The 12,554-nt window shown below is 44.8% G+C and overlaps 1 protein-coding gene across 6 annotated transcripts in view; it reads left to right on the forward strand.

Moving 5' to 3' along the window:
• Positions 1-7,143: 7,143 nt before the first annotated feature.
• Positions 7,144-12,554, forward strand: part of LOC144511344 (mitogen-activated protein kinase-binding protein 1-like) — a 129,544-nt gene continuing 124,133 nt past the window's right edge. For all 6 annotated transcript variants that reach the window (XM_078241625.1, XM_078241627.1, XM_078241628.1 and 3 more), the window contains exon 1: positions 7,144-7,440. In XM_078241625.1, coding sequence (XP_078097751.1) covers positions 7,321-7,440 — 120 coding nt within the window. In that variant the 5' untranslated portion in view covers positions 7,144-7,320. The remainder of the gene's footprint in view (positions 7,441-12,554) is intronic.

Consider the following 12,554-nt stretch of genomic DNA (forward strand, 5'->3'; position numbering starts at 1 on the left):
TGATAGGCCTCCAACAACCACAACTGTCTTCCTTTTTGTTAGGTATGATTCCACCCAGTGGACAGTTTTCCTCTGATTCCCATGGACTTCAATTTTACCAGGGCTCCTTGATGCCACACTCAATCAAATGCTGCCTTGATGTCAAGGGACATCGCTCTCATTCTCATCTCATTCTGGAATTCTGTTCTCTTGTCCAAGACTGTAATGAGTGGCCCTGGCAGAACACAAACCTAGCATCAATGAGCAGGTTATTGCTGTGTAAATACTGCTTGACAATACTGTCGACAACACCTTCCATTATTTTGATAAAGAGGAGGCTGATGGTGTGGTATTGGCTGGATTGGATTTGTCTTGCTTTTTGTGGATAGAATATACCAGGGGAATTTTCCACAGTGTCAGGCAGCTGCCAGTATGTTGCTGTACTGGGACAGCTTGGCTAAGTATGGGGTTAGTTTGGATACTGCAAAGGCCATGAGTCCTGACAACATCCAAGATGCTGTCAGGGCTCATAGCCTTTGCAGTATCCAGTGCCTCCAGGGGTTTCTTAATATCACATAGAGTAAATTGAATTGGCTGAAGGTTGACATCTGGAGACCTCAAGAGGAGGCTGAGATGGGTCATTCACTTGGTATTTCTTGCTGAAAATGGTTGCAAATGCTTGTCTTGTCTTCCCTGGCCTCCCTATACCCACTTAATTGCACATTCCAGGGCTAGGTTATACTATTAAATGTTCAATGGAAAATTATGAGCAGAGGTTGTTTACCTCCTTCTCTAACAATCTGCAGACTGTTAAAAGTTTTGCATTGAATATTTACTATTTCAGATTCATTTCATTGCTTTTCTTCCAAATCTTCATTTGTCCTGCACTCGGGTTTCATTTAGGTTCTTATTTTAAAAAGTAAATGTTCTCTCACTGGCAATTTGTTGCTTGATTAGTTATCAATGATCTGGACAGGTAGAAGGATGCAGTTATGGTGAACTGCAAACTGTCCGAATAGTCACCATGCCACCCGCCAACCTATCTTTTCACTCCCTCTACCACTGGCGCATGCCTTTTAAGCCAGTTCAACTTCAGTACCCCCACAAATATTTGGGAGTCTCTACACCTTAGCCTTGGCAACTGACAACTCAATCCACTGGCTAAATTGAATATTTCTCTATGGAGATTATGTGTGCATCCCTAATTCGGCAAAGTCAAAACCATAAGAATTTCCCTGTACCTACAAAGTGGTAGTTTTCCACACACAGACACCAATAAATTGCTAATATATGGGGAATAAAATTCAACATAGAGAAATCAGCAATACTCGACATCCATCAGTACCCAAACTACACAATGCATGAATCCTTAAAGTTACTACAGAATGAAATTACTTAGGAATCCACATCCAAAATATTTTGAAGTGGAATGTACAACTTCCATCACTCATTACCATAAAGGAAAAGTTGTACCAGACATTGGTTAGACCAAACTTAGAGTATGGCGTAGCAGCTTGGGATACATATAGTGTAAAAACATTACCCTCCTTGAGAAAGTTCAATGTCCAGCAACTCGTTTTGTTACAATTACTCGCGAGATTCTAGTGCCTCCCAGTTCATCATGTCACTAACCAAAAGTGAAACTGCTGGAAAATCTCAGCAGGTCTGGCAGCATCTGTAAGGAGAGAAAAGAGCTGATGTTTCAAGTCCAGATGATCCTTTGTCAAAGCTAAAAGGCATAGAAAGTGGGAGATATTTACATTTCCAGGTGAAGGAATGAAAGATGAGTTATAGCCACAGAAACCAGGGGACAGCTAATAGCTGTCCACAGAGAGAATAAAGGGTGTGAATGGCCAAACGGCAGAGAAGCTAAATGAAGATGATGGGAGAGGGGGGGAGGAAAATGGATGGGACAGAGGTAAGATTTAAATAAGGAGAAGCAAAGGGAGAGAAAAGATAAGGGAAAGGAAGGGAGCACCTTCGGTCCGTGCGCAATCAGGACCCTGACCTTCCGGTTGCTTGCCATTTTAACACACGATCCTGCTCCCATGCCCACATGTCTGTCCTTGGCCTGCTGAAATGTTCCAGTGAAACTCAACACGAACTAGAGGAATAGCATCTCATCTTCCAGCTAGACACATTACAACCTTCCAGTATCAACATCAAATTCAACAACTTCAGATGATTAGCTCTACCCCACCTCCACCCCTTTGTTTTCATTCTACTTTATTTAATTTTTTACTGTTTTATCTTTTATTTCTTTATTGTCTTTCTTCAATTTTCTTCCCCCGCCACTCTTTCTTTCCCCCTACTTCATCTCCCTTCCCTTACCTTTTCTCTCCCTTTTCTTCTCCTTATTTAAATCTTACCTCTGTCCCATCCATTTTCCTCCCCCTCCCCCAACATCTTCACACCCTTTATTTTCTCTATGGGCTGCTATAAGCAGTCTTTCCCCTGGTTTCTGTGGCTATGACTCATCTTTCATTCCCTCCCCCTGCAGTATGAATATCTCCCACTTTCTCTGCCTTTTAGCTTTGTCAAAGGGTCATCTGGACTCGAAACGTCAGCTCTTTTCTCTCCTTACAGATGCTGCCAGACCTGCTGAGATTTTCCAGCATTTTCTCTTTTGGTTTCCGATTCTAGCATCCGCAGTAATTTGCTTTTATCATGTCATTAAGCTGGTACAGTCTCCTGAACCAAAGAAAAGCCCATAGCTTGACATGCCTCTATAAAATTTTGAATGAACAATTAAATATTTTGAAGTAGCACGTTAAGTCCAAAAGTGACCGAGCTTGAATATTTCATAATCATCAGGTCCAATTGTAAACACCACAATGGAGTTCCTTTGCTGACTACTTTTCCAAAGAAAAATTAAGGACTGGAACAACCTTCTATAAATCTCAATCTCCATGCCCTCTAAGGATTTATTTAAGTAAAATCCGTTGAACGTTTTAATTAACGTGACCATTAACTGCATAAATTTCCTGCTGGAAGTCTATGGAGGGAAACCTTAAAGTGCCTGCCTGTTGGGTTGTCAACCTTCCAGGATGGGCCTGTACTTTCCAGGAATTGACAATTAATTTCCAGGACACTACTGAGAGCAACTAAGGACAAAATCCATAGATTCTTTGTACCATTTTGTTTAAATAAGACATTTTGGAGATTGGGGAAAAAGGTGTTTGACATGTAATTGAGATCTGTTTGTTTCCCAATTGGGGGTTGTGGGAGGGCGGGGCCTTACGAGAACATTTGTGTTAAGCAACCAGTGGTGTGAGCGTGAGGGCAGGGCAACATGAAGCAACCTTTCATGTGGTGAAACTATCAGGAATACATTCAACCAAAACTGGCAACCCTAGCATAAATATAGCTGCTAGGGCAAGGGGCAAATTGCGGTGGAAGTGGCTCTTGGCATAAACTAAACCCATCTCTGACACATTTCCTAGAATTGTTCATATATGTGTCAATTCCCAATTTCAACTGTACTGTGAGAGCAGAGATGGGATGAAGGTATGTGCAGAGATGGGAGAAATTCACAGGAGAATTGCATCTTCTGCCTCCCAGCTGGACAAAACCACATACTGTGAAAATATTACTAATATATACTGTTGTAAACCTGACTCTGTTGCCTTTAAAGGGACAATCACCACACTGACACAAAGAGCAAACAACTTTAAAGCAGACAAATTTAATTGAATGTGTGACTAATAGATCTGAGGTTACACATCCTATCACCTGGGTAACCACATATCGCCTTTCAGATGGATCCACCCTGTTTAAACAAAAAATATTCTGCTCATCTGAAAAATATATGGTGATTTTCCATTAGATTTGCATTTAAAAAGCACCTTTTATGCAGTAAAATACCCCATGAAACACATAAGCATACAGATAGATTTAAATAAACCAATTTCTTTCTTGTAGACCAAGCAATGCTGAAGAACAAAGTTTTCTCTTTATAGAAATTTCTAATATTGGACGCAACCTTAAAAAAACTCTACAAGTTAAGAATTGTTTAAATTACTAGTAGTGTTTTTCATGCTGAATCCTGTTCTTTCTCCTCTTTCATTGCCCATGAATTCTGAACAAGCCTACACTCACTATGTTAAAGAAAGTACTTGCATCTACTTAGTACCTTTCATGTTTTCATTACTTCCTAGTGCATGCCATTATTTTTGAACTGTTGCTTTATACCCAGCAAACCTATTTATTAGACTGGAGAAAACATATACAGCGGTGCACCCCGCCTCCCCCCCAAGGGTTGGTATGAAAGCCAAGTTCTTTCTGATATATATTAATGATGAAGGAGACATGATTACAAAAATTGCAAATAACACAAAACTTTGAAATGTAAACAGCAAGGTGTCAGGTTTGTGGATAGGTTCCAATTGGAAGCAATTCACTGGAAATTCATATTAACTCTCGAGTTTCAAATGAGACTTTAAATCCACAAGGTAAATTCAAAGCAACATTATTCAAAGAAAAATATAAATTAGTACAGAGTTGGAATATTAGAATTAGTTAAATGAAAACATGGTGGCACAATGGTTAGCACTGCTGCCTCACAGCATGAGGGACGCAGGTTTGATTATGACCCTGGGTGACTGTCTCTGTGTTTTGCTCATTCTCCCCATGTTTGTGTGGGTTTCCTCCGGGTTTCTGGTTTCCTCCCACAGTCCAAAGATGTGCAGGTTAGGTGGATTGGCCATGATAAATACACAGGGTTATGGGAATGGGGGGGTGGGGGGGCTGTGGTGGGCCTGGGTAAGATGCTCTTTTGGAAAGTCAGTGCAGACCCAATGGGCCAAATGGCCTCTTTCTGCACTTCTGTGGTTCTATACATCAATGCAATTAAATCTTCTCTTTTCTCATAAAAATCTTTCTCTGTCTTCTCTCTACACTTAACTAGTTTCAAGCACATCATAGAAACATAGAAAAACTACAGCACAAAACAGGCCCCACAATTGTGCCGAACATATCCCTACCTTTTAGGCCTACCAATAACCCTCCATCCTATTAAGTCCCATGATAGAAACAATATAATATAAAAGCACATAAGCATACTCATCTTATCCACGACTTTCAATGGATGATCACTTCCATAAAACTGTGCATCTTCTACCTTCTTTTGGATGAGTATCTTCGGTCAGTATATGGCTAACATCTTATCTTCAGTCCAAATGCAGGGAGCAGTATTTCTGGAGATGGAATTTTTAACCCTTAGGGAAGGTTCAGGATCCTCCCTCTACATGTTAATGGGATCTTGTCACCTGTTTATTGGCTGACATATTCTTTAATTCAGCTTACTTGGTCTTGGCTTTTGTGCAGAATTAACCTAGATAACAGAACAATAAATTTGTGCAATGTGTTCGTTTAACCTTATTTCAAACATGTAACTTTATATTTTATATAACTTTTTGTTTCTAAACTTCGTTGTAATTTGATTTAAATACATTCTTTTGTGAGAAAACTATTTCAAACAAAAAGTCACTTTAGGAACATGTGTAGTATTAACTTGTGTAAGTTTAAAGACCAATTTTGTGATAAAACAACAAATTAATTAAGTTATTGAATTATAACTGAGCAATCTTGGTTTCTGGGCTAGGGACCAACCATTTATATGACATGATGGATCCAGGTCTCTCAGCTGTCCTGATCTTTTGTTTACATGGTTATGTACATTTTAATAGTGCAGAATTGTTTTAAACTACAAAAGTAATTATAGTGAGTTAATCTTAATTTTAACGTTAAAAAGTAACATAAATAGCTAAAGTTACATACCTATAAAAGGTGAATGCCAGTTCTCCTCATGATCCAAGGTTAAATCTTTGTAATTAAAAGACAAACTGCTTGCAATTTTGATACAACTAGCACAAGTTTCTATACATTGTGATATATTTTACTATGGTAGGGTGAATGCATGTTGAACTTGATAAAAGTTTTCAATATTGCAGTGTCATGCATTTTGTTAAAATACTTTTAAAAAGGAGTTTTGAGTCATTCTAATGTCTTCAGAATCATCCGTTGCCAGTTTGTCTAATTCATTATTAGAATAACAATATATAAAGTGATTACTGTCAAGGAAGATGACTTACTTCTAAGACAGATTTCTTTGGCCCTGTGGTTTTATTCAGTAATTTTAGATTGAGAATGATGATGGGCTTTTACTAAAAGTAGGAAGTTAGTAGCAGTCTTCTGGGGGAGGGGGTCAAAACTGGTGACATGGACAGACTCGTGGTAGGAAGGTTGAGATGAGGCAATACAAATTAAATAGTACAAGTTTGAAGAAGGAGTCTTAAACAGGCACAAATCTTTCAATTCAGAGCCCTCCCTCCATCGAGTCCCGCTCCACGAGTTGAGCGCAACAATCCAGGTTGTTGCTCCAGTGCAGAGAAGGAGTGCCGCTGTGGAGATGCTGCATTCTGAAAGACCCCGTGGGCACTATTTCAAAGATGCTCTGACCCATATTTATCCCTCAAGCAACATGGCAAAAAGCAAAGTATCCGGTCTTTTGTGGGATCTTCCTGTGCGCAAATTGGTTGCTGCATTTCGTTCAACCAGTGACTATAGGACAATGGTACTTCGATGGCTGTTAAGCACTTTGGCACATGTCTCGTGAGTGTGAAAGGCGCTATCATAGATCCAAGTCTTTATTTTGAAGGTGGTAGGACGAGATGGGCTGAATGGCCCTTTTGTCACAGACTTCCACAGGACGGATGGCCAGTTGAGCCCCTGAGGAATATAATTGCAATGCAAAACTCACTGAAGCCCGTACGGAGATGAGAGTAAAAGACAAGTACCACATTAGGTTTTGGGCGCCCCATTAGCTCACTCTTGTGCCAGTGTCGCCCTGTCAATATGGAGAAGGCGGCACTTTGCCTCAGGCTCAGCCAGTCAACCCGCTCTCAATCCAATCAGCTAGCCAGTGGGGCGGGACCGAAGGTCCATGGCTGACCATTGGTTGAGCTATACGTCCATCACAGGCGCAGTCCAATCAGCGGTTCCAATTACCCTGACGTCCAGGAGCAGGAGGCGGGAGATTCAAGGGACGGTGGATGATTGGATATTGGGCCTGTCGATCATTCACCTTCCTCCAATCGCCTTGCGCCGTTTGAGTTTAAACGGGGTGCTCGCGCAGGAGTGGCGGTTGGGGTTTAAATCTCAGTCAGTGCGAGCGCCGCTGGTGAACAAACAAACTCACAGGAAAAGTTTTTACTCTGCCGGCCGAGAGTGTGCGGCGGCCCGGTCTGCACCCACCCGGCTCAGCGGGGGCCCTGAGGGCCGCGCTCTGCTGCTGATAATATTATTAATTGTTTGTGGGAAGTTTTTTTGACACGAGGCGGAATGGCGGCTGCCGCGGACGGGAGCAGCAGCATCACCAGCCGCATCAAGAATTTACTCCGCTCCCCGCCGGCCATCAACCTCCGGAGATCACGGACAGGGGCCAAGGCTGGCAGCGAGCGGGTAAGGATCGGGCAGGAGAGGGAGGGAGGGGTGTTGGGGAGGGGGCAAAGGGGAGGAGGGAGTACCGGGAGAGGGGGCGTAGTGTCGGGGAGGGGTGGGGGCGGTGGAGTGTCGGGGAGGGGTGGGGGCGGTGGCGTGTAGTGTCGAGATGGGGGGGGGCAGTGGCGTCGGAGGGTCAAGGGGTGGGTTGAGGGGGTGGGGCGTTGGGGTGGGTCGAGGGGGCGGAGCAGGGGGCGTTGGGGTGGGTCGAGGGGGTGGAGCAGGGGGCGTTGGGGTGGGTCGAGGGGGTGGAGCAAAGGGTGTTGGGGTGGGTCGAGGGGGTGGAGCAGGGGATGTTGGGGTGGGTCGAGGGGGTGGAGCAGGGGGCGTTGGGGTGGGTCGAGGGGGTGGAGCAGGGGGCGTTGGGGTGGGTTGAGGGGGTGGAGCAGGGGGCGTTGGGGTGGGTCGAGGGGGTGGAGCAGGGGGTGTTGGGGTGGGTCGAGAGGGTGGAGCAGGGGGGTGTTGGTGGGTTGAGGGGGTGGAGGAGGGGGGTGTTGGGGTGGGTGGAGCAGGGGGCGTTGGGGTGGGTTGAGGGGGTGGCGTTGGGGTGGGTTGAGGGGGTGGAGCAGGGGGGCGTTGGGGTGGAGCAGGGGGTGTCGGGACGGGTCGAGGGGGTGGGCAGGGGGGCATTGGGGAGGGGCTGGTGTTTTGGAGGGGCTGGTGTCGGGGAGGGCTGGTGGGCCGCTGGGGAGGGGGAAATATTAGGGGAAGAGGACATGTCAGGGAGGACAGGGGACTTTGGGGGAAGGGGCAATGGTGGGGGAACGGTAGTGAGCAGTGAGGCGAACATCAGGGTGGAGGGGAATCATCAGGAATGTGAGGGGAGGTTAAAGGGGAATGTCACTGGGTGGATTGTTGGGAGCGAAGGAGCACTTTGGTGGGAAGAAAAGCAGTGGGGAGGAGTGGGGGTGTGTATTGTGGAGGGGGTCTGCGTTTGTTGTGTTTTGGGCTATCATTGGGGTGGTCGTGCTTGACTGGCCAAAAGGATTTTGGGTAAAGGTTTAGATGCCAAGGATGAAAGGTCTGAGGGGTGGGCAGCAGTAACTTTTCCCCAGTGTATGTCCTAGGATTAACAATCATTCATGACTCCAGATTCACAAGCAGAAGGGGGGAATGGAGGAACTTTAATGTTTTTTATTAAAATGTGACTTTTTTATTTATTATTGTCGCATGTAATGGTATACAGTGAAAAGTATTGGTTTTTTGCATGCTATAAGGACAAAGCACACGTTCGTAGAGTACATAGAGGAGAAGGAAAGGAGAGGGTGCAGAATATAGTGTTAGTCATAGCTAGGGTGTATAGCCAAATTGAAAAGATCTGGCGCCATCTTGGGATTTAGCAGTTAGAGTCAGAGGTTTACAGCATGGAAACCGGCCCTTCGGCCCAACTTGTCTTTGCCGCCCTTTTTTAAAAAAAACCCCTAAGCTCATCCCAATTGCCTGCATTTGGCCCATATCCCTCTATCCCCATCGTACCCATGTAACTGTCTAAATGCTTTTTAAAAGACAAAATTGTACCCGCCTCTACTACTACCTCTGGCAGCTTGTTCCAGACACACTCCACCCTCTGTGAAAAAAATTGCTCCTCTGGACACTTTTGTATCTCTCCCCTCTCACCTTAAACCCGTGCCCTCTAGTTTTAGACTCTCCTACCTTTGGGAAAAGATATTGACTATCTAGCTGATCTATGCCCTTCATTATTTTATCGACCTCTATAAGATCACCCCTCAGTCTTCTACACTCCAGAGAAAAAAAGGTCCCAGTCTATCCAGCCCCTCCTTATAACCCAAACCATCAAGTTTTGGTAGCATCCTAGTAAATGCATTTTGGAAGAAATAATGTAGGGAGGAGTTATACAATAAATGGCAGAGTCATCAGGAGTATAGAAACACAGAGGGACCTAGGTGTGCAAGTCCACAAATCCTTGAAGGTGGCAACACAGGTGGAGAAGGTGGTGAAGAAGGCATATGGTATGCTTGCCTTTATAGGACGGGGTATAGAGTATAAAAGCTGGAGTCTGATGATGCAGCTGTATAGAACGCTGGTTAGGCCACATTTGGAGTACTGCGTCCAGTTCTGGTCGCTGCACTACCAGAAGGATGTGGAGGCGTTAGAGAGTGCAGAGAAGGTTTACCAGGATGTTGCCTGGTATAGAGGGTCTTAGCCATGAGGAGAGATTGGGTAAACTGGGGTTGTTCTCCCTGGAAAGACAGAGAATGAGGGGAGATCTAATAGAGGTGTACGAGATTATGAAGGGTATAGATAGGGTGAACGGTGGGAAGCTTTTTCCCAGATCAGAAGTGACGTTCACGAGGGGTCACGGGCTCAAGGTGAGAGGGGCGAAGTATAGCTCGGATATTAGAGGGATGTTTTTTTACACAGAGGGTGGTGGGGGCCTGGAATGCGCTGCCAAGTAGGGTGGTGGAGGCAGGCACGCTGACATCGTTTAAGACTTACCTGGATAGTCGCATGAGCAGCCTGGGAATGGAGGGATACAAACGATTGGTCTAGTTGGACCAAGGAGTGGCACGGGCTTGGAGGGCCGAAGGGCCTGTTTCCTGTGCTGTACTGTTCTTTGTAAATCTTTTCTGCACTCCTTCTAGTTTAATAATGTCCTTTCTATAATAGGGTGACCAGAACTGTACACAGTATTCCAAGAGTGGCCTTACCAATGTCTTGTACAACTTCAACAAGACATTCCAACTCCTGTATTCCATGTTCTGATCAATGAAACCAAGCATGCGAATGCCTTTTTCACCACTCTGTCCACCTGTGACTCCACTTTCAAGAAGTTATGAACATGTACCCCTCGATCTCTTTGTTCTGTAACTCTCCCCAACACCCTACCATTAACTGAGCAAGTCCTGCCCTGGTTCAATCTACCAAAATGCATCACCTTGCATTTGTCTAAATTAAACTCCATCTGCCATTTGGCAGCCCACTGGCCCAATTGATCAAGATCCCGTTGCAATCGGAGATAACTTTCTTCACTGTCCACTATAACACCAATCTTGGTATCATCTAGAACATTACAGTGCAGTACAGGCCCTTCGGCCCTCGATGTTGCGCCGACCAGTGGTACCAATCTAAAGCCCCTCTAATTTACACTATTCCAATATCATCCATATGTTTATCCAATAACCACTTGAACGCTCTCAACGTTGACGAGTCCACCACTGCTGCAGGCAGGGCATTCCACGCCCTTACTACTGAGTAAAGAACCTATCGCTAACATCTGTCGCCCCTCAATTTAAAGCTATGACCCCTCGTGCTAGCCAACACCATTCAAGGAAAAAGGCTCTCACTATCCACCCTATCTAATCCTCTGAGCATCTTGTATGCCTCTATTAATTCACCTCTTAACCACCTTCTCTCTAACGAAAACAACCTCAAGCCCCTCAGCCTTTCCTCATACGATTTTCCCACCATTTGACGCTTTCCGCGCCCGCTGGGCACCGCAGGGGTTGGGGTGCATTATTGACCCCAATAATCACATTTTAATTTGATGTTTTTAAGTTTCCTTTGTACTTTGATTTCTGTTCGGGCTGTTCCCCCTCCTTTTTGGGGAGCTGCCCCTTTTACTTTGTCCTGATTTAATCTGAGTTTGTTTACTTGTTTTGGTTTGACCTAAAAAGAGGGCAACATCCTGGTAAATCTCCCCTGCACCCTTTCCAACACTTCCACATCTTTGCTATAATACGGCGACCAGAACTGTACGCAATACTCCAAATGCGGCCGCACCAGAGTTTTGTACAGTTGCAGCATGACCTCCTGGCTCCGAAACTCAATCCCTCTACCAATAAAACGCCTTCTTAACAACCCTATCAACCTGGGTGCCAACTTTCAGGGATCTATGCACGTGGACACCCAGATCCCTCTGTTCATCCACACTACCAAGTATCTTACCATTAGCCCAGTACTCTGTATTCCTGTTACTCCTTCCAAAGTGAATCACCTCTCACTTTTCTGCATGAAACTCCATTTGCCACCTCTCAGCCCAGCTCTGCAGCTTATCTATGTCCCTCTGTAACCTGCCACTTCCCTCCACACTGTCGACAACTCCACCGACTTTAGTGTCATCCGCAAATTTACTGATCCATCCTTCCACGCCCTCATCCAAGTCATTAATAAAAATGACAAACAGCAGTGGCCCCAAAACAGATCCTTGCGGTACACCACGAGTAACTGAACTCCAGGATGAATATTTCCCATCAACCATCACCCTTTGTTTTCTTACAGCTAGCCAATTCCTGATCCAAACCGCTAAATCACCCTCAATCCCATGTGTCCGTATTTTCTGCAAAAGCTTACCATGGGGAACCTTATCAAACGCTTTGCTGAAATCCATATACACCACATCAACCGCTTTACCCTCATCCACCTCTTTGGTCACCTTCTCAAAGAACTCAATAAGGTTTGTGAGGCACGACCTACCCTTCATAAAACCGTGCTGACTATCCCTAATCAAATTATTCCTTTCTAGGTGATTATAAATCCTATCTCTTATAATCCTTTCCAATACTTTGCCCACAACAGAAGTAAGGCTCACTGGTCTATCATTACCAGGGTTGTCCCTACTCCCCTTGAACAAGGGGACAACATTTGCTATCTCCAGTCTTCTGGCACTGTTCCTGTAGACAATGATGACACAAAGATCATAGCCAAAGGCTCTGCAATCTCCTCTCTAGCCTCCCAGAGAATCCTAGGATAAATCCCATCCGGCCCAGGGGACTTATCTATTTTTACCCTTTCCAGAATTGCTAACACCTCCTCCTTATGAACATCAATACCATCCAGTCCAACAGCCTGCATCTCAGTACTCCCCTCAACAACACTGTCCCTCTCCAGTGTGAATACCGACGAAAAATATTCATTTAGTACCTCTCCTATCTCTTCAGACTCCACGCACAACTTCCCACTCCTGTCCTTGACTGGCCCTAATCTTACCCTAGTCATTCTTTTACTCCTGACTCTGCAAACTTACTAACCATGCCCCCTATATTCTCATCCAAATCATTAATATAAATTACAAATAACAGTGGACCCAGCACTGATCCCTGAAGTACACCTCTGGT

Source organism: Mustelus asterias, chromosome 24 (assembly GCF_964213995.1).
Source record: "Mustelus asterias chromosome 24, sMusAst1.hap1.1, whole genome shotgun sequence".
In the NCBI taxonomy this organism is placed as follows: domain Eukaryota; kingdom Metazoa; phylum Chordata; class Chondrichthyes; order Carcharhiniformes; family Triakidae; genus Mustelus; species Mustelus asterias.